Below are 24,995 nucleotides of genomic sequence, written 5' to 3' on the forward strand. Positions count from 1 at the left end.
TTCCGATTCTATCTAGGGGTCATTTGATTTGTTTCTTAAGCCAGGATAAAAATAAAACAGAGATAATTGGGTGGCGGTTTGTCGTTAGGTTTTAGTTTCATCCAGGGGGATTTACAAAACATTCGCATTGGAGAATAATTTGAATTACCTTGAATTTGTTACATCATAAATAATATTATTAAATGAGATCAAATACACCTTAATACACATCTAATTCGTGGAACGATACCTATGCTAATTAATTGGTGTGTATCTAGGTGTGTACACTATTTATCTTATAGATATATAAATACATATGTATATAAATAAGGAGAAGCTTTATTTCTCCATTACCACTAAATATAAATAAGTTCAATAAAGGGCTTTGTTTTTGTTTGCACGCATTGGGTTGGCAAGTGTCTTGGAGATTCTCTGGGACTAATCAAATTGTTTACGCAAATACTTAGAATTAGTTGGTTTATACACCCACTTTTTTATACACAATACGCTTACTGCATCTGGTATGCCACCAAATGCCTATGCATTCAACATATATAGATACCAAGGAAGTTTTTGAAACTTCCAGGGGCTTGTCGGAGGCTGCACCGTATGCGTGCGCGGCCTTGACTTGCCACCTGTCCCACTATTTCTTCTTTATTCTCCTTATTCACCTCAACCCTTTTCCATAAGCAAATCAGTCTGAGCAATTACAATTCAGAAATTCAAATATGCTACAAATGCGAAATGGCAGCTTAAAGCTGCCTCCTAACAACCTGTCAACCCATTGGCACAAAGCTCAATCGATATGCCTCCACATACGGATGACTGTGCTCAGTAAATGGTAACTAAAGGCGGCGTGTGTAAAACATAACACCCTGTCCAGCGCAGGACATGTACAATCACTAGTTGGGATGCCTGTTATTAGGTGCAGCAATGGTGACCGTTCTTAACATAGTAATTGTGCATGGCAACAGTGCTGTTCTTGCTATAGCTTCCGCTGCCACTGCTCCCATTGTATTGCATGTTGGACATGGAGCTGCCGGAGCCACCTCCCGGAATGGGTGCATCGTCGGTGCTGGTGGAGGCGTCGAAGGCCTTGATGGGATTCTGGATAATCTTGCAGGTGAATTGACGATGGGGGCCACGCTCCTGCTGGGTAAGTACATATCTGGGAAATCTTCAGCTTCGTATTGCCTAATGAACATACCTTAGGCTGTATGGGGAAGCAGCACCAAAGGATAAAGGCTATAAACGCCACCAGGGTGCCCACTAGCAGTATGAAGTCCTCGATGGTCTACAGAAGGCCGAAAGTCCATGTCTGGTGAATTCTGAATGCAATTGGCCGCATGTAGCCCACTTACCGGCTCCTCGCCCAGCAGCACATGATTGATCAGATAGACAAAGTCATCAAAGGGTGTCATCGTGACTATCCTTTTCGCACTCTTGTGCGTGAGGCAACTGCAACAGCTGCTAATGACAAACGCCGCTACAATCCGCACAGCACAACAGCATGGCGGTCCGGAGGATTACACCGCAATTACCACTACATATCCTCCGGGTTCTGTGAATTTCCCGATTTTCGCTCGGCTTTTCGGCTGTGTGACCAGGTGCGACCAGCTAACAGACACGACTTTTGAACAGGTTATCTCAAAATGCATGTGTAAGCAAGTGCATATGTATTTAGAGCGGCTATTGGCATTAAATGCTATTGCACAAACTATAAGGAAATCTATGTATGTTTGTTATTATAATATGTTTTAGCTCGGTGTGTTTTATAACCTCTTCGTTCGGAAAAGCACCGCCTTAGGCGACTTTTTCGCTAAGAAGTACCCTTGTATAAAAAGACACACACGGTAATCCCTACTTTTGTTAGATTTTGTAGATTTATTTTCAATTGTAAACGCCTTTTCTGAGCAATCGATATACATAGCTGCCAACTCGATAAAGTGTCTTGGTTTTCTTTTCCTTTGGTCACACTCGTTTTAACAGCTGACTGTATCACAAAACAGCCATTTTTTAATTTTTGATTTGTTTTTCCATCGATTTCTGGAATTCATCTGGTGCATCATCCGGAAATGAGCAAGCGACGCAACAAGGAGCGCGAACAGGAACATCAACGCTCCGGTGACGAGGGCGACACCAAAATGAATGAACGCAACTTATCCAAAACGATACAAAGCAAGCAGAGGGCGGCCCGCGATTCCTCCAGTTCACCGGATTCCTCCAATGAAAGCAAAAAATTGATTCACAGCACCCAGTCGCCTAAGAGAAAGCAGCCGAGGCCAGGTAGGCGGCCGAGGGAATCTTCTGATTCGCAGGAGAAACGCCCCAAACAGTTCGCAAAGCCGTCGGAGGACATACATGAACAGCGCTCTAAGTGGGACAGTCCGGAACGCAGCAGCTCCCATCGCAACAGTACAAGGCAGCGCCGGAACAGCCGGAGTCGCTCAAGGGGCCGTAGCGAAAGGGAGCGGGATAGGGATCGTGAGCGAAACCGCGAGCGGGACTATAACATGCAGTCCAGCAAGGAGCGCTGCCATCGGCATCGTTCAAGGAGCAGCGAGGGCAAAAATCGGGATCGTGATCGCCAACGGAGGTCTCCAGAAAGGCGGCCAGTTCGGTGAGTTTGCCTAAATCTTTACAGAATTTATGTAATAAGCTGAAATTCATTCCATATTTCGCTAGAAAATCGAACTACAATATTTTTGCAAATCATCAGTTTCATTTTACATTAACAGATTTCACCATAATTCCCATTAAATACAAAGCTATTCCTTAACTACTAATGATACGTTAAAAAGTATTTCCTGCTATCGAAACTGCTCAGTTGTATTAATCTAAAAGTCTATTCAATTTTTCTTTCATCAATGCTAATTAAGTGCAATTAGTAGGGTTTGCATTATATTTTAAGAAAAAAATGTTTAAATTAGTTAAATTTTAAGGCAATGTAGCAATAATGTTTGTCCAAATTCTGATTGGAGATTCCTTCTTTCCCCGCCGTAGTCAAAGTCCACGAGATCGGGCTCACCACGGCGAGCGGGATCTCAGCGAGGGACGCCAGCGAAATCAACGTCGCGACAATCGCAACAAGAACGAGGACGATCACTACGCATGGGGAAAAGAAGTCGACGAAAAAGTGCCGGCCGAGAATGACGTGCCGGTGGACAAGGAAAAGCCAAACTTCGGACTAAGTGGTGCGCTAACAGAGGACACCAATAAGTTAAACGGTGTGGTGGTTAAATACTCTGAGCCTTCCGAGGCACGCAAGCCTAAACGCCGTTGGAGATTGTACCCTTTTAAGGGCGAAACAGCATTGCCCACGCTGCACATTCATCGGCAGAGTTGCTTTCTGGTTGGACGCGATCGAAAAGTGGTCGATCTGGCAGTGGATCATCCTAGTTGCTCTAAACAACACGCCGCCCTGCAATATCGACTGGTGCCATTCGAGCGGGAAGATGGCAGTCACGGGAAACGCGTGCGATTGTACCTTATCGATCTGGATTCAGCCAACGGAACGTTTCTCAACAACAAGAAGATCGATGCCAGAAAGTACTACGAGCTTATGGAAAAGGACGTTATCAAGTTTGGATTCAGTTCGCGGGAGTATGTTCTGCTCCACGAAAACAGTAAAGAAGACCAGGAAGACGATGATGTGCATATCAAGGATGAGCCTCAGGACGCGCCTTTGGAAGTGGCGAATCCCTAGATGGCATACGTGTCATTACGGCTTAAAATATTCAGTTATTAAGTTTACTGCAAACCTAACTTAATGTATCGCGTTTTGTACCCCAAACCTTCGGCGAAAGATATGTAAAAAATCTTCTACGGAACACGGCTATGAGTGTTCACTGCCAACACAATAATAAATTCTCACACATAACTGTCTTGTTTCGATGAAGCGCCATAAGGTCAGGCGGAAAGCGCTGACATCGAACATTTTCCGGCGAGCTAGATCTCAAGAGTTTCAGCTTTCATTTGACCGTTAACACGATGCGATGGCAGTTGGTCATTATGTGGCTCTTCGTCTCGGCGTTGGCAACACCTGGCATAAGGTGGCGCCGCCAAATAGTGACACCGAAACACTTGATAGCACCACCTTTGTCACCAATCTCCCAGGACAAAGTGGTGGTCACCCCGCAAAAGCTAAGAGAAGTCGCTGACTTGAAGGCCATGATCCAAAAGGCCGTCGATGAGAACACTTACATGGTGTCCGCTGCACCAACAAAGGTGAGTCATCAAAGTAATCATCAGAACATCATTTAGAGGTAGCACAGAAGTGGTTCGTAGGACGATTTTTTTTGATTTCTTTTATGAATCAATAATAAGTCTAATACTACAAACAATTACAAACTTTTAAAATTTCAATTTATAATATAATATAATATACAATATAAATATGGGCTAATGGGCTACCCGCTAATTACCATCAAAAAAGTTAGTGGAAACTAGGAATGTATAGCTTTTATTGTTTCCAAGATCCCAACGATCATACGAACGAACTGACGACCAAACAAGCGGTCATGGCTAGATCAACGTCCAAGTGTTTGTGATTACGAATTTTTATAGCTTAAAGGATCGGAAACGCTTTCTTGAATCTAATATAACCTTTTACCCTATGAGTAGCGCGTGTACTATTTCCATTCGTGAGTCTCGAAGATTATCAAATGGAAATGACTGGGTATAAAATGTAGAAAGTTTTTGAAACCGTCACTTTGTTAGTCTCCGTATTTGTAGATTTCTTATATTTACTGATTGTATAATTGTATTATTACCACGCTTTACCAGGATTTTCTAGCAACACTGGCTGGAAATTGGGGGGCACCTTTATCCTTGCCTCACTCCTGGATTCCGCCAGCCTTTAATCTTACCATATTTTGGCCTGGATTCGGCTAACAACATGCAACAACTTTGATCACAGTCGTAGCTCATAGTATAAGTCAGCATTAACGATCGAGGTGCGGAAATCGCATAAGCTTCGAACTGCGCCTCTTGAGGAACTGTAAGACAAGAAATCAGAAAGAATCCTCTGATTATTAATTAAAAAAAAAGACAAGCAGTAACTTGCAAATTGTTAAGCTTTTATTGTTCATCCAATCGACATCAAATCGGGGAGAAACTACGGAACGGCATGGTTTAATGAATATCTGATGTTTTTTGTCTCATGAATTGATTATGAATCTTACAATCCTGTACAAAATATCATCTTAAACCACTACCTAACAAATAGTTTTAGTTTTATATGTAAGGTACCGTGAACAAGAAAAAGCCCTAAAATATATGTTTAATATTATTTAATAGATCTGTGTTTTTATATGTAGAATCGCACTGAAAAAAAAAATACATTTCATATGTTAATGGAGACAACAACAATCATGTATGTTCTATAACTGAGACATGTTCATTCAAATATATCAATATACATATATGTATGTGTAAATCGTATATAGTAGCTAAATATTTAATTTATTTATTCGCTGTTTAAAAACATTTTTTCTAATGCGGCTTTATAAGTTTTGTTCCCATTGCGATGAAAAAATACTAACAATTTTTAATAGTATAAGTAAAAAAAACAAACACAAAAGTGATAATTAAAAATAAGGACAGTTGACAATTTTATGGCCGTTTGGCTGCCCAGCACCTTGCGCTTTATTTTGTTCTTGTGCTAAATACAAATATTTGGCTAATTTTAATCAACATTTTATAGTCAGAGGAAAATCTAGCTTTGGGAAGCAGAAGCGTATGTAAATTTGCAGTTAAAAAAATTGTATAATTAGCACGAGTATGATGGGCTTAACAGGCAGTTTTCAGATCGTCGTCTAGGCAGACTAATTTTTGTATAATTTTTTAAGTATTTCCCATCATGATCAAAAACAGGGAAGTTATATACATATCAGTAATAGCAGCCAAGTTAATCTAGCCACGTCTGCTAGTGGGAAAAAAACGAAACTTCGTTGTTCTTGATCTTAATATACCCGTTACTCGTATAGTAAAAGGGTATACTCGATTCGTTGAAAAGTATGTAACAGGCAGAAGGAAACGTTTCCGACCATATAAAGAATATATATTCTTGATCAGGATCAATAGCCGAGTCGATTTGGCCATGTCCTTCCGTCTGTCCGTATAAACGCCTCGATCTCAGGAACTACAAAAGCTAGAATGTTGAGATTAAGCATGCAGTTTCCAGAGACATAGACGCAGCGAAAGTTTGCTTCCAAATGTTGCCACAAACCACAAACCGCACAAAACTGTCACGGCCACACTTTTGAAAAATTTAATATTTTTCACATTTTTGTATATCTTGTAAATTGCTATAGATTTGCCAACAATTTTTTTGCCACGCCCACTCCAACGCCCACAAACCGCCCAAAACTGTCACGCCTACACTTTTAAGAAATTTTTAATTTTTTTTTCATTCAATTATTTTTTTCCCAATTTCTACCGATATTCCAGAAAATTTTGAAATTTCCCGTCGTAGATAGAGACGGGTGATATATCGACATGTGTATTTATCTACGAGTAAATTAGTTCTTGCTATACTCTTCAGACAGAAATTTAATAAAAAACTATTTGTTTGATCCTCGGTAAATTGATTAGTGTTAAAACTTAAACAAAAATATTTCATTTTATTGAAAAAAAATTATAGATATGTAGGAGTGACCTTATTTTATTGTGTGTGAGCGTGATTTCCAGATTTTTTCTTATTAAGTTCCACCACTCTAGCTTTTAGTTCCTAAAACTTCGACGTTCCTACCAATGAAGAATTTATATTTACTTTACTTTTCTTTTGATTAATATATAATTCGAACGGATCTGGTATTACCTTTTACTTTAAGAGTAACGGGTGTAGCTAAGATAAACAAAAATAATTTCTATTAACTTTACCAAATGCTAAGAAAAGTACTTATTCCACTTTGTGAAGATAAAAATGTAAAAAACAAAGTATTACAAAATGGCGATTACATTGTGTATTATTAAAAATTACATTGATGGACCTACGAAATTGAATTAATTACAATGCACAGATTTCGAATTCAGTCACGAAGCATGATTCGCTGAAGCATGATTTGGGGGAAATAAACCTTTAAGATGAAAACATTTAGTGTTTATCCAAATATGTAGGATGCTGCTATTGGCATAGCGGATTCTTGGTCAGTACACTTTTTTTTAACCTGGCGTCATGTCATGTATGTGTACACTTAACGCACAAATAATTTTAAGTTTTCTTCTAAAGCAAGCAAATGGAATGTTCCTAACTCATAATTATTAGCTTAAGTACAGTGCTGGGCGCTGAAACAATGCAAACTCAATACAATTAAGTTGGTTTGACGTAAAATGGAAGTAAGACGTTCAGGTTTTACTTAAAATAAGAAATCGCTAAAGTATGAACGAATTGAAAAAATTTGTTTCCTTCTCCGTGTCCTGCAGATGAAGAAGTCTGGCCTTAGTCCGTAAACAATAATACTAAATACGGAACTAATATGGCTCACTACATGCTAACACAACGGGTTGCTAGTCTCATGGTTGCACGATGTTTTAAAATATTCGTAAATAAGCTGTGATTGATACGCGGATGTCGTATGAGCTAATCATTAAATCCAAAATTCAACTCAAGCAGCAGGGACATCTAAAGCGAATCCGATTGTCCCTGTTGTCCAGATGGCGATGTTGCGTATATGGTCGTTACTTCTTCGCCAGGCGGCTGGAGTTGCTCTTGCGACTGCTCCAGTTTCTGCAGATGATGCTTCGGCTGCTGATGGAGATGTTCGGAATGGGCGTGGGATCATATATAGGGTTCATATTTAGGTCTTATCTAACCTCATCGATGTCCTCGCCTTCCGAAGAGCTGCGTATCGTATTGTATTGTGAGTTGCGGCTGCGCAGCATACGCAGGAAACTGCCCACTGCAAAAATAGTACGTCGGTGCCGATGAAATATACCCTGGTATAAGGCCTCTCGTAATGTCTTCCTGTCCTCTACATCCACCGATGACGTTATCGACGTTTGATGCGGCAATCGTGCTGGAAACACAAAAAAAATATGTATATGTATAAGAAAGACGATTCATAATAAGGTCAGCAAGCCAGAAACTGTAAACAGAACGCAATCGAAATAATGAATAAATGCGATAAGAAGAGTTCCACAAGGAGAATTATTCTGGAAGTAAGGTCAGATTACTGGCGCAATCATATGTGCAGGGAAATGGGTGAATGAATAAACAAAAAAGAGGGCAAGAGTAATAGCCTTCCTGATAAGGTACCTATTAGAGAGGCAAATTTTCAAGGAAATCGTAAACCGTAGAAACTAAACCGTAATTTAATAAAAATATAATGTAAGAGATGAAAGATTATTAAAGTATTGATTAAGATTCGTACGATTAAACAAATTCGTGATTCGAGCATATATGGCTGCAATAAAGTATAGTTCCCGGTTTTTTAAATCAAGCGAAGACATTTATAATTTAAAATTTTTTGTTTGAAGCTTAGTAATAAATAGTAATCTTTGTAAAACGTATACAAATATTTACTAATTTTTTACTGGGAAGAAGAAGGATGTATTATTTATCAGCTTGATCAAACGGCTAACAATTTAGTCCTGTCCGTCTGATATATATGTTTAATTCCCGCATTCAATGTATAGAACTCGATCGGATAAAGAAAAACCAAAACAAAAATCTATGAATATAATATTTATAAAATCTATAAATATGAACTAGCCAACGCGGACATTTCATGTTAATGGGTGCCAAATGAGTTAGTTTTGCATAATGACCCTAAAATAGCATTTTATTCGCTGATACTAAATTTATTGCACAAATAGGGTTGAGTGATATGAATGGCTGTCTTTGTTGTTATCAAACGTGAAATATGTTATACATCAAAAATTAGTGAATTTCAACGAATTGTAAAACATTTAGATTTGCACCATTCTTCCTCTTGAATCTCTTTAGTTTTTGAGCTATCTTTCGATAGGTGTATTCGTTATCATTAGACAACCACAGCAGATTTACATTTTTGGTATATAAAGTATTCCCTTCGCACACTCTTTTGGTTGGCTTTGTCACTGCGTGGACTGCCAGTGATTCAAGCATTTTAATAATGAAAAAAAATTACAAATTGTTACATTATTTGTTTAAATGTGCAGCTTGGACTGGAGTAAAAACAAGAGATAACGCTATAGTCCAATTCCTCAACTAACAGATACCCTTTTGTCAGCTAAAGAAATGCGAGGGATATGAAGATATCCAAGCAGATAGTGACTGTAGTCAAGATAGCACACAAGTGCCAACTGTCGACGGAAACATTGCTTACGACTCTGATGTGATTGACCCTAATGCATTTTTTAATAATCCGCACGGTCGCACGTCGCTGATCAATGAATTTCCCTGCCGGCACTCTGCACATGGGTACGATCTCGTGAACTTATCCGTTTTCAAGGGTGAATACCAACTTTTATAGTGATACCATTCAAACGGACGGAAGGACGGACATGGACAAATCGATTCGGCTGGATCAAAAAATGCTTCCCTTAACATGTTACATACGATGAATTCAGTATTCCCCTTGACCATATGAGTGAACTAGTAAACAATTGTAAAATATATTTCATACCAGTATATGTTAAGATAGTTAAGAAAAAAATATAGGTGTTTAATGTGTCTTAAACTAATTTATATAAAAATACAAAAAATAAATTTTGTTTTTCTAAAACCCATGTACAACGCAAAAAGGATTTTACAATTGTACATATATACATATACTTAGATTTATATACATATACATATATTTAGATTTTTTGCTTTCGAAATTAAAATATCAAACAGCTGTTATACTTAATTGCGGTTATACTTAAATTGGGTATACTAACCAGCTATGGGTGACTTGGGCGATTTGAGTGAGTATTCGTCAATGTTCTTGCCGCCAAGATCTAGTTTGAGCACCTTCTTGGTTAACTGTTGGGTGGCCTTGTTGCTGGTCCTTTCTATCTTAATATCCACGTTTCGCTGGCTGACAGCACTCTTGGTGGGAACGGCCTCCATCGACTCCGTCGCTTCCGTTGTTGTCGTTCCTTTGGCCGCATCCGTCATGTTGTTGTTTGTGATGTTATTAACGTCGCTCGCACTTGTGTTGATTTTTAACTTCTGATACAGGTTCTTTTCAGTATCCCTTGAAGGTTGCAGGCGAGGAACACTGTCATCCAACGCCTCCCGTCCAGCCCCTGTTATTGTACTGTCTTTATCAGAATTATTGTTATTAACCACCGTGTCTTGTGTAGCACCGACAAATGATGGAGACACAGCGGTACCACTACTGTCGGCAACCCTGCTACTGCTACTGTTGCTTTCAACGACGTCGGCAGCGGCAACAGCAACAGCAACAACCATTGTTCGAGAACTCGAGCTTCGCTATTTTCCTATTTGTTTTCTGTTGTTTGTATTTTTTTTACTAAGCATATAAACGATTTCCGCTGACGTGCGCGCACTTTTGGATTCGGTTCGGTTCTGTTGTCGGTTTCGCTATCGTTTTTTTTTGTTCTATTCGATTTAAAGCGATTTTATTCGATTTAATTGTCGGTTGCTTATATATATATATATATATATATATATATATATATATATATATATATATATATATATATATATGTATATTGATTCTATGTCGCTTTCAGATCAAGGCTCGGTGGATTGGCTTCATTGGGTATCTGCAGTGTAACAATGTCGAAGCTGGTGCTATGCAGCGTCACCTGTTGAGCGGTGCAGTCAGTAAGCGTAATCTGTGGCAGGGTCAGTGTCAGTTGCTGCCTGCGACAACTGTTCTCCCCAATACTCAGGTAGCTTAGGTTGTCAATGATCTCACAGAGACGTCGTTGGTCAGCGGATGCAGTCAGTGTGGTTTTAAATGTGGGTTCTATAGTTTTTTCGCCTACTGCTCCTGTTGGTTCCTCTAATTCTGAAGTTGTACAATCGAAGTCATAAAAATCACACATGCTAGTAAGTTGGTCAGCTGTGTTCGATTCCAGCTTTGAGTTTAGGTCCAAACTCTCATCCAAGCATTGCACTTTTGCCAGATCCTCTTGCTTCACTGTTCTTATGTTCACCCAAATGCCGTAGTCGTCCGCTTTCTTCTTGTCCTTGCCTGGCAAACTCTTGATCAACGTCACCAGTCGACTGGGCAACTTTTGAACTGGACTCTCGTCACAATGCACTTCGTCGAAAAGCAAACCCGTTGCCGGTTTTATTGCATTACGCTGGCCAATCGATTGCAGGTACTTTATGTTAGCCTGCAACCCCCGTTCGTAATAGCTGCTGGCCAGTTGCAAATAGCCGTAGAAATTCACTGGTAGTTGCTGTTGTGGGCTTTCCGCGGGGCACTTACTAATATTTATCTTATAATTGGGACGGCCACAGTCGCTGGTTTGGCTTCCGTGCGCGGAGGCCACCGGCACCTCATCACTGGTGCCGATTTTGCTGTCCGTTCCCCATGGAATCCGGTGGACCAGATGACGTAGCTGCTCGCAGCTATGAGCACTTCTTATCCGACGCACTTCGTCGTTGTAGGTCTTGTCGGACAGTTTACCAGACAACACTGACCGTCGGCTGCGGGACTCATACGTAGTATCGTCGTATCTGTAATTAGTGAAAGCACCAATATATACATCATGAGAGGAAAATATAATGGAACCAAAGAAAACATTAATTACAAAGGCAAGTGCAAACACGTACGATAAACAAACCCGTAACTCGAAACCCACCCCCAAACTAGTACATATTGTCGCTCGGAAAGTATACATAAACATAGTTAACAGAGTCTTAGGAATTCGCCTTAATTCGATCAAACAACACACTAAATAACGATGTAGAAATCTAGTGAAACTTTTGTTACGAAAAATGATTCTACATCATATATGTATGTATATGTATACATCTATATAAAAAGTAATGTACTCATTCGAAGTTTCAGAACAGGCGTTGAATGACAAAATCGTTTAACGTTAAAACATCGTTTAAACACCTTTTTAGACTACAAAAGGTCTAAAAAAGGTTTTGTCGCAAAAGCTGATAATATAGGCTTTTTACATCGTCATTTGTTATACCCATTACTCGCAGATTAAAAGGGTATACTAGATTCGTTAAAAGGTATGTAAAATATACGATTTCTTTAGGGCAGGCGTATCTTTAGGGGAGTAAATCTCTCGACAGCTAAAGCAAGGTATACAGAAAATATCGCTGACACCAAATTAAATGTAGTAAAAAAACCTGGGTTAAAGAGTGTTGACACAACAAGCCACCTGCCTGTAACTGCAATGGAGTCGTCAGACATGAGGATGCCAATCCATGTTACTTGAGCTGTGAATATTTGTCGGAAATTCAACGCCAACGAGCTTTTCAAGGTGTACCCAACCCATATTTATGACAGCCACTATCAAAAAGACCCTTCCTTAAAGGCTTTATACATGGGTAAATTGCCAGTTGGCTATATCCTCCCACAATTAAAACACGATCAAACCTGGGAAAGTAGTGCACATGAGTTGGCCACACATCGCGAAACTCCGCATATCCTGACGACAAAAAGGCGGGCGTCCGAGATTTTTTCACCGAGGGTATCCTCTTTCGTCGCCGATGGCCCAAATTTCGGGATACACATCCAGATCCAAGCTGCTGTAACTTGTAGTTCCTGTAGTGGTTGGCTACTTCGTGACAAAAGCGATCCGGCAAAAAACACTTTGTATTGTACTCTCTTTTCATAGTCATCCGGGGAAAAAACTGGGCTCCACTGCCCAGCGCAACGCCCTCTACAACCAGGCCGACAGAGGAGCACATGCCTCAGCCCTTTGGATAATTTGACGGCATCAAGACGACAGCCGGGATAATAGACCGCTTAACCCGCTTCAAGCCAACTTGCTCGTTGAAGCCAACAATGTGAACTACGTGGGTTGACATTGATGGCTTCTCCTCATCGCTTATTGTTTCGGGATACGATGAACGAGGCATAGCGCATCTAAATTGCTCACCAATGGGTGCTTCAAATTATGTACATTTATTGAACAACCGAACAATACAAATTCTGTTGGCAACAGCAGTTTGCGGTTATTTGTTATCACGTCAGGTCGTGATTTGTTTTCGTTTGTTTGACATCGCATTGGAGTTGAAAAAGTAAAGGAAGGCTGAATTGCTGGGTTGCTGAACTTGAACTGCTAGCTAATGCCCTCCAAAATTCAAAATCCATTTAAACATTAAGAATCAATAAAATAATTTTGGTACACAATAAATTATAATTTATGTTCTTGATTGTAAGTAAAAAATTTAATTTATGATTATTTAATCAATAACAATTAATTTTACAATAAACAAAATTGACAATGAAGTAAAGTTCCCCCACTGAGAAAACGATAATCAAGAATATATTTTTAATCAAGGCATTGCCACTTAAATACTTATCTGTGAAGTAAAATTCAGGGTAATACAAATTTGATCGAAAGGAACCCGACAAACACACCCAAATATATCCACATTCATTGCCCCTTTTCACTTCAACACCCAACAATCCAAACCCGCTTAGGACTTGCGCCTCCATTCCTCAATAGAAAAATTATTAGCGTTCATGTCGTTAACCATTGTAACTGGAACATCTTTTACATACACCAACCCCCTTTTTACAAGCCAATTCTGTCCAATTTACATATCTCGACTAACGATAAACAACAATGAAATACGACATAACGAAAAATATCAAAAATCGTTTGCAGAATTGTGTAATAGGTTATATATATATAGGTGATATGGTTCAACAATCTAGGAGCAAGAACTCACTCTGTAACGTTGACTCCCCGTGATTATTGTTTTGAAAAGTTAAAAATTGCAAAACAATGAGTGAAATTTTTTTTTTTTGTTTTATCGCACGAGTCCCACGGCCACACCCCCAAAAAAAATGTTTTTTTGTACCGATTCAATGCGGTCCGAGTGAACTGCGTATGGCGGACTCCAAACGGGTGATCCACACTCAAGAATCGGACAGACTAGCGAAATAAATGTTTTGGTCATGTAAGGATCATTAAATTCCTTTGGCCACCTTTTTATAAAACCAAGCACACCCCTGGCGTTATTGACAATAGATGAAATATGGTCTGGAATTTTAGATTAGGGTCCACCAAGATCATTAACACGTGCCAAGAGCACCTACTTCGAGTGTAAGTCACGTGTCTTGGGTTGACACGACGAAATGTCATAACTTTACACTTGGATCCATTTAAGTTTAGTACGTTATTACGGCAATTTAGATCGGATTGATCTAGCAAGAAATGTCCTTATATTGCAGGCATAAAGAAAGTAGGCATAAGAGAAGCGGACCAGGGTGGCTCCCTTGTTGGACGCCGGACGCCAAAAATTAATGACTAACAGAGTCAAATTCTTTAAAAAAGTTAGTGTAGATGACACCTGTTTGAAGATTATATTTTAAGTCCTGTATTAGGAAGGAAGCTAGCTCCAAAAGGTTAGTGGTTGTTGATCTGCGTTTCATAAAATCATGCTGACACGGTGATAAAATTGCCGACAATTTAGAGATCCTCTGTAATCGCTTGCATCCAATTTGTAACCTTTTTTATGGAGAGGGATTACAAAGGACTCCTTCCATATATGGGGGAACTGTGAAGGTTCAAGAGATAGGGTAAACGCTTGTAGTAAAGGCTTGCACAGGGCTGCTGCACAGAACCCAAGCACACAACCAGGAATTCCGTCGGGAACTGACGAAAGGCTTAATATGCTGAAGATCGTAAAGGAGTTTGCTTTCCTTTAAACTGGGTAAAAATATCGGCTATTGCCTGATCCGAGGAAGGGTAAGAAATCGTTCGTAACGAAATTATAAAACCTTTTTAAATAGTTCTTGTTTTATTTAACCGAGCACTTAAATATTTAGAAAAGATAGACTGAGAACCGGTATCTTTAAATTTTAAATAAAGTCTGGACTTTCAAGTTCTTAGGTGTGTCAAGTCTTTATTAAACCAAGAAGGTTTGTTGGAAATAGATGGATAGTACATCGGAACACAAGAGTTAAAAAATGATTTCATTGTGGTATACAAAATATTTATGTCATCCGGCATTAAAGACAGATATAAAACAAGATAGTATGCTATAGTCGACTTCCCGGACTATCAGATACCCCTTACTCAGCCAGTGGAAAAAGTGGGGAAAAACTATTAAAATGAAAAAAAACAAAAAAAATTTGTTTTAAGTGCATTTTGGGCAGTTTGTGGGCGTTAGAGTGGGCGTGGCAAAAAGATTATTGGCAACTCTATAAAAATTTACCAGATAAAATGAAAAAATATCAAATTTTTCCAAAGTGTGGCCGTTTTGTGCGGTTTGTGGGCATGGCAACATTTGGAAACAAACTTGCGCTGCGTCTATGTCTCTGGAAACTGCATTTTTAATCTCAACATTCTAGCTTTTGTAGACTTGGCCAGATCGAATCGGCTATTGACCCTGATCAAGAATTTATATACTTTATATGGTCAAAAACGTTTCCTTCTGACTGTTACATACTTTTCAACGAATCTAGTATAGCCTTTTACTCTACGAGAAACGGGTTTAATTATTTATCCTCGGAAAGTCTGCCTTCCGAAAACAATGAATTCGTCTGGTTGACTTCTGAAGTAAGGTACGTAAGTCGATTGTCACTTCAAAAGTTGGATGATATAGATCTTCAGGTTGAGTAAGAGGTGCTACTCTGGACAGAAACATACTTTCAGAACTTGTTACAAGACGTAGATCCAATAATCGACCAAGAGAGTTTCGAATATAATTAACTTGCGACAACGATAGGTCGAGCAGGCCCAAAACAAAGTCGTGTTGTCCTATAGAAAAAAATATCAAATTTTTCTTTTGTGGACCACGTAGTGCCAGGTATTAAAATCACCTAGGACTACCAATTGGTCCCTATCGGAAAGCTTATTTTTGACGAATTGAAAAGCGGACAAATGACTTAGATATTCTGGGAGTATTGTTTCTGTGAAGAAACAGAGCAATTGGAAAATGACAGTTTTGCGCATATCAATTCTATGTTACGGAACTCATCAAAAAAAATTCTCCTCTGACGTGAGTAGGTCTACACTACAACCGCAATTGAGACTCCACCTCCCAGCCTGGAGGGACGATCGTGTCTGTATATTGTGTCCACTTCAGAGTTAAGTATCTCTGGCTTTAACTAAGCGCCTGTGAACGCAATGATATGGGATGCAAAGGAAAGTTAAGGAAAGTTAGTTATCTAGTTAATTTGTTACGCAAGCATCTCGTATTTTGATATGAGATAGTAAGACTACATGTAGAAGAGGAGGCAGATGTCTGAAGGAAGTTTAATTCCCACCGGCCTTTTTCTCCTATTTTTGATCTTAGCTTCGAACTCTTTCACTACCATACAATTCGGCCAAAAATCACCAGAACATGTGATTGAAAACAGCTCATTAGGGACAGTTATCTTGAAAGATTAAATGTTCGTGGCGTAAGAAAAATTAAATGTTTCCACTTTTATGTTATAGGCTTTTGTTTTGTTGTATATAAGACAGAACATCAGATGATATTTGATCAGGGGAAAGTCGAGAAATGAAAAATTTTTAGGGGAAGGGCCAACTTGCACTGGTAGTCCGGACTTAATACTCCTTTTTGGTGGTAAACTAATCGGGACAGGTGGAATCCCTGGTTGAGAAACCAGTGCAGAGAAAGCGGAATCTCTAGCAGTCCCAAATTGGACTCCCTCCATAACGGATTGATCGGATTTCTCCGAATCTTTTTTAGCTGCCAATCTAAGCAACATTTGAAGATTTGATACGATCGACAACTGATCAGATGTGGAGTCCTGTTGATCACTTGCCGGAGGCTGCGGGGCATTCCCCTTAGGCAGCATAACACCAGCGGCTTTCTTGCGCTTTGGCGATTCCTCTAATAACTGAAAGCTATTAAACTGCGAATCTAGCGCGGAGAGGAGATCATCAGCTCGACGAAAACTATCTCTGGCCACGCAAAAAATGCTGATCAGTCCTTTCAAGCCACCTTTAGTTTGGTGCATAAACGATTTCATCTCGTTCGCAACCCCTAGGCGAGCATCACAACAGTATTTTACATTTGGGCCCTTAGCTATGTCATCACTTGTTCAGCCGCTAAATCCTGCACCATTTTATCACATAACCAGTACTTTTTGACTGCTCAGGCTTTATTACCTGACTGCATTTATTAGCAGACTTGACTTAAATTATTAGCAGACAACATTAGATTCCAATTTTTTTTGTTTCAGACCGCTGTACAAAGACACAGAATCAAAAAATGCAATAGATCTGTTAAATGTGCCGCAAGAGCGCAGTTAGCACGCTTAGAACTTTGAATTTTGTGTGGGAGAGCGAGAGAGTGGGTGCACTGCGCAGTTAATGTGCATACAAAAACAACACCAGACAGCACTATGGACAACGCACAAAATAGAGAGTTAACAGAACACAAAGACAAAAAAAAACAAAAGGTTTAATTAATTTGTTTGAAACAATGCACAAAGAGAATCACTCGCGAAGCGAACGGATTTTAATAGTTATAAAATATAAATATGAAAGAACTTATTAGAAACTACCGCTAGTTTTGGCAAAAGCAAAAAAAAAATTAGAGCGCAGGAAAAAGCCAACACGACTGTTCGTTTTGAAGTCAGAGAAACATTTTAAACAATGTTAATCCAAAATCAAAAAGATCTAACTTTTAATGATTAGAACAAATTATACAAACAATATTACAAATAATAATATATGTATGTACATATATACAATATAATATAATATATAAAATCATAAATTATCATTGATTTCTATTGTATATTTCCATTAATTTTAATGGAAATTTTAATTTTCCTCGATTATCGTCACTCAGCTAATACATTAGCGAGGAAGCCATAGCCATAAAATCAGCAGATAATAGTCAAATCAAACAAAAATTAAAACATTTTTCACAATTTTGGGTGTGAATGTTTTTCTGTTTGTGCACGTTTGGATGATATGCTCATCATATTGCATCATATTGTTAGCATATTGCATAGAAAGTAAGCAAAAACAAAAAAATATAATAAAAACAAGGGAGAACGCTATAGTCGAGTTCCTCGACTATAAGATACCCGTTATTCAGCCAGTGGAATTGCGAACGGGGTATTTCAATATTTTTCTGCCTTATAGATACAGGGGGCGTGGCAGTATTGGGCGGCTTGTGGGAGTCTAAAACTAATTTTCTTTAAAAAAAAAACAAACTTGGCGTTACTAGAGTATCTCAACTTACTAGATTTTATAGTATCCGAGATCTCGATGTTCATACGGACGGACAGACGGGTATGGCCAGCTCGACTCGGATATGGATCCTAATTAATAATATGTGGTCGGAGACGCTTCCCCCTACCTGTAACATACTCTATGAGTAATTGGTATACAAAATTAAAATATGTGTAATATGTGTAAATGTGTAATATAAGTAACGGGTATCTGATAGTGTGGGAACTCTACTATAGCACTCGACTTGTTTGTATTGGGTTACACCAGCCCATATCTGTTACGATACCAAAAATTGTGGGCGTGGCACCACCCCTTTTATATTTTGTAGTTTATAACTCCACAACGGATAATTTTTAGTTTATTTTTGATCCGGGAGGCACCGACCCTTATATTTAACTAATTTTCGTATTGGCGTTCTTTAATGTCGTATGCTTTGTATATTACAATTTATTACAAAAGTTAACAAAAATAATAATTATAAAAATTCAGAACAATATTGTTCTGAATTTGGAAAGTTCTAAAAATTAAAATATCTTCTAAATTCATAAAAAGTGCAAATTTTAATTACAAATACCTAAACAAGAATTAAATAATTAAATGATATGCATTTTGTTAATAGACTCACTTTAAATCACTTTTGCAAGATAGGTTCACGCGCAATTAAAAGGCGTTGCGCTAGGAAAGCACCTATGTTGGACAGTAGTGGGTCATGGTGCCGTACGGACTTGGAGCAGGCTGAAGCATTTGCTGTACACCTCTCTGACCGCTTCCAACCTTTTAACCTTGCCAGTCCGCAGCAAGAAGAAGAGACGCTCGACCAGCTGACGCAAGCTCTACAAATGGACCTGCCTATCCAACCATTCGACCCTAGAGAGACAGCCGACATCATCGCGCAGCTTAACCCCAAAAGAGCACCAGGACATGATGCCATATGCAACGCCACCATCATGGCGCTGCCCAGTAGTGCAATCCTCTACATGACGTTGATTTTCAACGACATCGTGAGGCTGCAATGCTTCCCCACCCAGTGGAAGCTCGGGATAATCTCCATGATCCATAAGCCTGGCAAGCCGGAAAGGGACCCTCGGTCCTTCCGGCCGATTAGTCTCCTCCCTTCGATCTCGAAGGTGTTTGAGAGACTGATTGCTGCCCGGATTGTCAGGATCATGGAATCTCAGGGGATTACGCCTGAGCATCAATTTGGATTTCGCGCTGGTCACAGTACTGTAGAGCAGCTACACCGGGTTGTCGACCAAATTTTGGCCGCTTTCGAAAACAAAGAGTACTGCAACGCCCTCTTTCTAGACGTCCGTGAGGCGTTCGACCGGGTCTGGCACACCGGCCTACTGCTTAAAATTAAGCACACGCTGCCTGCGCCATTCTTTGGCTTACTCAGGTCATACCTTGAGGGAAGGAAATTTGCGGTCAGTTTCCACTCGGCTCGCTCAACCGAATACGACATCGCTGTCGGGGTTCCTCAAGGAAGTGTTCTCGGCGCCTTGCTCTACTGCCTGTACAGCCATGATATGCCGCAGCCGGAGGATGGCCCCCTAGGTACACCAATGCTCGCCACTTTTGCAGATGACGTGTGCGTAACCTATAGGTCGCAATACTGTCAAGACGCAGCCGATGGCATTCAGGAGTACGCTACGCAATTTGCAGAATGGGCTCGGCGCTGGAATATTGGCATCAACAGCGAAAAATCAGCTAGTGTTTGCTTCACGCTAAAACGAAGCACGCCACCAGCAGTTCAGATTGATGGCACTCAAGTAGCGCAAACCAACTCTGCTAAATTCTTAGGAGTTATCCTAGATCGCAGGCTCACGTTTTCCAAGCATATAACGGTATTAAGAGTACGCTTGCGTGCAGCAGTGGCGAAGCATCACTGGTTTATGGCCTCTCGCAGTAAGCTGACTTTGTCCAACAAATTGACCATTTATAAGCAAGTCATTGCTCCAATATGGAAATACGGATGTCAAATTTGGGGCCTGGCTTGCGACCGCCAAATACGCAGAGTGCAATCAGCACAAAATAGGATTGCAAGGATGATCACCGGATGCGAGTGGTACGTACGGAACTCCACCCTTCACAAAGACCTGGCGCTGCGAACTGTGTTCGACGAAATAAATATGCACTCGAGTCGCTACCACGATAGACTGAGAAGACACCGAAACCGGATTGCAAGGGCACTGACTACATCTCGACCACCCAGGAGGCTCAACAGAAGACAGCCAAGGGACCTGATCCTTCGTTCCCCTTCGACGAGGGTCAGGAGACGCTGACGAACCCGACACTATTACCTTCCCAGTATTGATTCACTTGTTATACCTGTTATAGTTTGTTATTGTTATTTCCGCTAACTTGTGTTAGCTGGCGCGAATAATCGGGCTGAATGAACAGACAAAAAGGTCACAAAGGGGCTAATAGTTCACCCCGTATGCCTTAATAAATAAAATATAAAAAAAAAAAAAAGATAGGTTATCAAAAAAAAATGTTTTTTTGAGGCAAATTATATTTTTACTAAATTACAAGTGCAACACGATTTTCTTGACATACAAACCACACTGATTAAAATTCGTTTTGCAGAATGGGAACGCTTTGCTTGTTAATATATTATACCTTTTGTAAGGGGGAAAAAACTACTACTGTTCTTTACATTTCTGGTATGCAACACTAAAGATTGATCTATTATGAATGTTATGAATGAATTTTTCCACAATGAGACAGCGTGCGGCGCTCAAAAGTATGCAATGTCGCGGGGACCGAAGAAATTGGAAACGGAAAACACGAATGCCACTAAAATGACTCTTAAGCTATGCCCAATTAAAACAGAGGCAATGCTAATGCATAGGTAAAGGGTACGCGCAGATGTGAAAGGGATACACACACACACAGTTTGTTCTACTTTGAAACACAAAACCGCGTCAGTGTGACACACTTATTGCGCCTTATCACACACACACAGGCAGAGGTGTTGGAAAAGGGAGCGCACGTACGCTATTATTTTTCACTAGCTTGTCGGTCAATAAACCGTCAGGGGAACCACAAGAAGGAAAACAAAAAAATATGCAGTTTTCATATTTCCATTGAATAAATTATTCTCCCGAATGCCAAAAAATACGTGCAAAAACGAATATATTGATTACGAATGCTTACTCCAAATGTACCGCTAAGCCATTCAACAACAGCTTGTAGCTCCTGCGTCTGTGTTTGTGTCGCTCTCCTGGATCACGCACATGTGTGTGTGTTGACCAACTTCGTTTTCAACTGGTTCTAAGATCTTTACTACCTGGGAAATTTAAACAATCGGTTTATATAATAATTTATACTAATACGAATTGCGAAATTTCGTCAAATTATCTCTCGATTAATAAATGCGTTTGGTTTCGTTTGATTGCCACGCTTGATTGTTTAACGTTTGTTTTAAAACTTTTTTGGACACTCCGCCAATGTGACCGTATACTGACACGTACAATTTACCGATAAATATACCAATATATTCCTACATAATAAGAAAAAAATTCTGGGTATTCCTTAAACTATTAAATCGTTGAAATTTTAACAATTCAACATAAAGAAAAAAGAGACCAAAACAGAAACATATAGCCTGAAAGCAAATTTAAAATTTTCGCCCACAAAAGCGAAATATGGTGTTTTACTTTCATCTATAGAATTTCTTTTCCACATGTCACGTTTATCGTCCATATATGTTCAACTATTACTACAATCATGAGCTGACGTTTACGTATATTTCAAAACTACTTTTTTTATTTATATAATGTTCTTTAATTTTTTACTTAGAAAGACGAGTAGTATTCTTATGAACTTAAAAAATTTATGATATATGTACGCGAGTATGTTTGTGTTTACCAGGAGAATAGCACACTGGCCTGTGGTTTAATACATCTCAGGCTTGGGTTTCTTATTATAATGCCACATTATTACCTATTGAGCAAAAAATAAGTACCGTTTAGTTTGTCAATTTGTCTATCTAGTTTGTCCATTTCTCTCGTTAACAACATTTATTTGTTATCAGTGTATACTCGTGTAGGTAGAGAAAAATGTTTTGGTGGAAACCAGCTATAATATATATTAATACTGCTTGAATTCATTATTTACTGATTTAGTAACTTTTAAATTATTTTAAAACCATTTTTGACATTTTTGTATTAATTAGTGACCGCTTACAACACGTACTACATACAAGTGTCAGGGAATCTTGCCAGTTTTATGATCAGGCCCGCGATGTGATTGGCGATGACACTATCGCAGTTTCATGCAATCAATCGTCGATATCGAAGCCGCATTGCAAGTTCTGAAAGAATTGGGAATAATTAATCGGTCTCCAAGCGTTGCTTCAGGTGATTGCGTAGCGAATCCACCAGCAGGAAGTCCACCGGAAGAAAGGGACATATCCGGGCCAAGGAGCAGCGCAAGCAGGACACAAGCAAAAAGGGTGAAAGAGCGGAGGCAAATTGTCAGAAAATTACAACAACAATTAGCAAAGACAGGAAGCAACAGCAATGTCTTCGGCCAGGGACCTTATCAAGATCGACATAGTAAGTGAAACATGGGTTTTATGTGGATAATAACAATTTTTACTCATCGATCACAAGGAATGGGGCATGGAGCGCCTGGTGCGGGCCCAGCAAGTGGTGGAGCTGCGTCCCTATGACATCGAGTCCTGGAGCGTCATGATCCGCGAGGCCCAAACGCGTCCAATTCACGAAGTGCGCAGCCTATACGAGTCGCTAGTTAATGTGTTCCCGACAACCGCCCGGTACTGGAAGCTATACATTGAGATGGAAATGCGCAGCCGGTACTACGAACGCGTGGAGAAACTTTTCCAGCGCTGCCTAGTCAAGATTTTGAACATCGACCTCTGGAAGCTCTATCTTACCTACGTGAAGGAAACCAAGTCGGGCCTCAGCACTCACAAGTAACTGACCCACCGCATTTAAGTGATTCGCATAATTTAAAAATCTTAGAGGCTATTATAACTTTCGACAAAAGTTTGCAACGCAGTGAATGAGATATTGCCGTATTCCATTACTTTTAACGACCTAAAGCAATCTAGTTTTTCAGCAATCGGCTTGAAACTAATCGCAATATTCGATGTTTTTGATAATATTCTTATATTCTCTAGGATAAGACTAAACAAGATATGTTCAATTTTGACACGCTTATCATCTTGGACTTATGTACATCTGTTTCCAGAGAAAAAATGGCCCAGGCTTATGATTTTGCTCTTGAAAAAATTGGCATGGATCTACACTCGTTCAGCATCTGGCAGGATTACATATATTTTCTGCGTGGCGTTGAAGCAGTGGGTAACTATGCTGAGAACCAGAAGATCACAGCAGTACGCCGCGTCTATCAAAAGGCGGTAGTCACACCCATCGTGGGCATCGAGCAGTTGTGGAAGGACTATATCGCCTTCGAGCAAAATATAAACCCTATAATATCGGAGAAGATGAGTCTGGAACGATCTAAGTGAGTATTATACGACGCAGCGTTTGCCAGATGTTCTTTCTAAAGTTCCATTTTAAACCAGGGATTACATGAACGCCCGCCGCGTTGCCAAAGAGTTGGAATACCACACAAAGGGTCTCAATCGCAACCTTCCAGCCGTCCCGCCCACAGTCACAAAGGAGGAGGTGAAGCAAGTGGAGCTGTGGAAGCGCTTTATAACGTACGAGAAGTCGAATCCGTTGCGCACTGAAGACACGGCCCTAGTCACCCGTCGCGTCATGTTCGCCACGGAGCAATGTTTGCTGGTGCTCACCCACCATCCGGCAGTGTGGCACCAGGCCTCCCAATTCCTGGACACCAGTGCTCGTGTGCTCACCGAGAAAGGCGTGCGTACTAGTGTTGAAAACATCACCTATTCTCTGGGTTTCTGTAGTGAATCAAATAGAGTGGGTTTTGGCCTTTGCTTGGTGGTTCGCAAAAGTCAAAATCAAAAACGAATCAAATATAGTCTCTTGTTTGCTGAGAAGTGTCGCCCCTTGGGTAAAGGAGCACGCAGTGGCACAATACAGATGCCTTTCCGTGGCTTGCTCCGTTGCCCCTGACCGGGTCGCACGCATTTTACTCTTTATAACTATGTCGAACTGTATGTGTATTTATATATTCAATTCTTTACTAAAACGTTGCAGGACGTCCAGGCGGCCAAGATTTTTGCGGACGAGTGCGCTAATATACTCGAACGGTCTATAAACGGCGTGCTAAACCGGAATGCGTTGCTATATTTTGCCTATGCGGATTTTGAAGAAGGGAGGCTGAAGTACGAAAAGGTGCACTCCATGTACAACAAGCTGTTGCAATTGCCAGACATTGATCCCACATTGGTAGGAACCCAAATATTATTATGTTTGATCAAATATTTGATACCATTAATATGAAATACTCCAGGTCTATGTTCAGTACATGAAGTTCGCCCGTCGTGCTGAGGGGATCAAGTCAGCCCGTAGCATTTTTAAAAAAGCACGGGAGGACGTACGGTCGCGCTATCACATTTTCGTGGCCGCTGCTCTGATGGAGTACTATTGCTCCAAGGACAAGGAAATCGCGTTCCGCATCTTCGAGCTGGGATTGAAGCGTTTTGGTGGCAGTCCAGAGTACGTGATGTGCTACATTGACTACCTGTCTCATCTGAACGAGGACAATAATACGCGGGTCCTGTTCGAACGGGTACTTAGTTCAGGCGGTTTGTCGCCGCACAAGAGTGTTGAGGT

General features: G+C 40.1%; 6 protein-coding genes across 10 annotated transcripts; 3 read left to right on the forward strand and 3 right to left on the reverse strand.

Annotated features, from left to right (window-relative positions):
• Positions 1-66: 66 nt before the first annotated feature.
• LOC6549984 lies at positions 67-1,649 on the reverse strand. 2 transcript variants are annotated; one of them, XM_001978721.3, is made up of 3 exons: positions 1,341-1,649; positions 1,187-1,273; positions 67-1,131 (listed from the first exon to the last, which is right to left on the reverse strand). In XM_001978721.3, exons 1-3 carry the CDS (start codon positions 1,398-1,400, stop codon positions 901-903), a joined length of 378 nt encoding a protein of 125 aa, XP_001978757.1. In that variant the 5' UTR covers positions 1,401-1,649; the 3' UTR covers positions 67-900. The 2 variants fall into 2 exon arrangements, with proteins under 2 accessions (XP_001978757.1, XP_015010564.1); XM_015155078.2 differs by having other exon boundaries at positions 67-1,128; positions 1,341-1,637.
• A 277-nt stretch (positions 1,650-1,926) lies between these two features.
• Positions 1,927-3,859, forward strand: LOC6549985 (smad nuclear-interacting protein 1). The gene is made up of 2 exons (XM_026981495.1): positions 1,927-2,599; positions 2,983-3,859. Exons 1-2 carry the CDS (start codon positions 2,055-2,057, stop codon positions 3,683-3,685), a joined length of 1,248 nt encoding a protein of 415 aa, XP_026837296.1. The 5' UTR covers positions 1,927-2,054; the 3' UTR covers positions 3,686-3,859.
• Positions 3,860-3,889: 30 nt separating this feature from the next.
• Positions 3,890-5,244, forward strand: LOC26526136. The gene is made up of 2 exons (XM_015155954.2): positions 3,890-4,206; positions 4,765-5,244. The coding sequence occupies exons 1-2, from the start codon at positions 3,970-3,972 to the stop codon at positions 4,870-4,872; spliced, it is 345 nt and encodes a 114-aa protein (XP_015011440.1). The 5' UTR covers positions 3,890-3,969; the 3' UTR covers positions 4,873-5,244.
• Positions 5,245-6,684: 1,440 nt separating this feature from the next.
• LOC6549986 lies at positions 6,685-10,554 on the reverse strand. 2 transcript variants are annotated; one of them, XM_001978723.3, is made up of 3 exons: positions 9,844-10,554; positions 7,795-7,997; positions 6,685-7,726 (listed from the first exon to the last, which is right to left on the reverse strand). In XM_001978723.3, the coding sequence occupies exons 1-3, from the start codon at positions 10,358-10,360 to the stop codon at positions 7,604-7,606; spliced, it is 843 nt and encodes a 280-aa protein (XP_001978759.2). In that variant the 5' UTR covers positions 10,361-10,554; the 3' UTR covers positions 6,685-7,603. The 2 variants fall into 2 exon arrangements, with proteins under 2 accessions (XP_001978759.2, XP_015010563.1); XM_015155077.2 differs by having other exon boundaries at positions 6,685-7,729.
• Positions 10,555-10,613: 59 nt separating this feature from the next.
• Positions 10,614-21,845, reverse strand: LOC6549987. Of its 3 annotated transcripts, XR_003408003.1 has the most exons (3): positions 21,415-21,759; positions 18,269-18,385; positions 11,521-11,602 (listed from the first exon to the last, which is right to left on the reverse strand). XR_003408003.1 is itself a non-coding variant. In XM_026981494.1 (2 exons), the coding sequence occupies exons 1-2, from the start codon at positions 12,794-12,796 to the stop codon at positions 10,630-10,632; spliced, it is 1,287 nt and encodes a 428-aa protein (XP_026837295.1). In that variant the 5' UTR covers positions 12,797-13,166; the 3' UTR covers positions 10,614-10,629. The 3 variants fall into 3 exon arrangements, 1 of the variants encoding a protein (XP_026837295.1); XM_026981494.1 differs by lacking the exons at positions 18,269-18,385; positions 21,415-21,759 and adding an exon at positions 12,483-13,166 and having other exon boundaries at positions 10,614-11,602; XR_003408002.1 differs by lacking the exon at positions 18,269-18,385 and having other exon boundaries at positions 11,562-11,602; positions 20,878-21,845.
• Positions 21,846-22,150: 305 nt separating this feature from the next.
• LOC6549988 (protein suppressor of forked) lies at positions 22,151-24,990 on the forward strand (the record flags this gene model as incomplete). Its single annotated transcript, XM_026982005.1, has 7 exons — positions 22,151-22,305; positions 22,436-22,817; positions 22,875-23,197; positions 23,476-23,751; positions 23,813-24,116; positions 24,417-24,608; positions 24,673-24,990. Coding segments are annotated over exons 2-7 (1,449 nt in total), but the record flags the coding sequence as incomplete, so codon positions are not given.
• Between the last annotated feature and the right edge of the window lie 5 nt (positions 24,991-24,995).

Source organism: Drosophila erecta, unplaced genomic scaffold, assembly GCF_003286155.1.
Source record: "Drosophila erecta strain 14021-0224.00,06,07 unplaced genomic scaffold, DereRS2 tig00000126-arrow-pilon, whole genome shotgun sequence".
Lineage (NCBI taxonomy): Eukaryota > Metazoa > Arthropoda > Insecta > Diptera > Drosophilidae > Drosophila > Drosophila erecta.

What these genes read in the sequence shown, in the direction of transcription:
- LOC6549984 (XM_001978721.3), bottom strand. Translation starts at nt 1,400, where the DNA reads ATGACACCCTTTGATGACTTTGTCTATCTGATCAATCATGTGCTGCTG. An exon ending in TGCTGCTGGGCGAGGAGCCG is followed by an intron (nt 1,274 to 1,340) that starts GTAAGTGGGCTA and finishes GGCCTTCTGTAG; the next exon opens with ACCATCGAGGACTTCATACT. An exon ending in GCTTCCCCATACAGCCTAAG is followed by an intron (nt 1,132 to 1,186) that starts GTATGTTCATTA and finishes GTACTTACCCAG; the next exon opens with CAGGAGCGTGGCCCCCATCG.
- LOC6549985 (XM_026981495.1), top strand. Translation starts at nt 2,055, where the DNA reads ATGAGCAAGCGACGCAACAAGGAGCGCGAACAGGAACATCAACGCTCC. An exon ending in CCAGAAAGGCGGCCAGTTCG is followed by an intron (nt 2,600 to 2,982) that starts GTGAGTTTGCCT and finishes TCCCCGCCGTAG; the next exon opens with TCAAAGTCCACGAGATCGGG.
- LOC26526136 (XM_015155954.2), top strand. Translation starts at nt 3,970, where the DNA reads ATGCGATGGCAGTTGGTCATTATGTGGCTCTTCGTCTCGGCGTTGGCA. An exon ending in TGTCCGCTGCACCAACAAAG is followed by an intron (nt 4,207 to 4,764) that starts GTGAGTCATCAA and finishes ACGCTTTACCAG; the next exon opens with GATTTTCTAGCAACACTGGC.
- LOC6549986 (XM_015155077.2), bottom strand. Translation starts at nt 10,360, where the DNA reads ATGGTTGTTGCTGTTGCTGTTGCCGCTGCCGACGTCGTTGAAAGCAAC. An exon ending in GCCCAAGTCACCCATAGCTG is followed by an intron (nt 7,998 to 9,843) that starts GTTAGTATACCC and finishes TTGTGTTTCCAG; the next exon opens with CACGATTGCCGCATCAAACG. An exon ending in AAGGCGAGGACATCGATGAG is followed by an intron (nt 7,730 to 7,794) that starts GTTAGATAAGAC and finishes CATCTCCATCAG; the next exon opens with CAGCCGAAGCATCATCTGCA.
- LOC6549987 (XM_026981494.1), bottom strand. Translation starts at nt 12,796, where the DNA reads ATGTGCTCCTCTGTCGGCCTGGTTGTAGAGGGCGTTGCGCTGGGCAGT. An exon ending in CATGTGCACTACTTTCCCAG is followed by an intron (nt 11,603 to 12,482) that starts GTTTGATCGTGT and finishes CACTAATTACAG; the next exon opens with ATACGACGATACTACGTATG.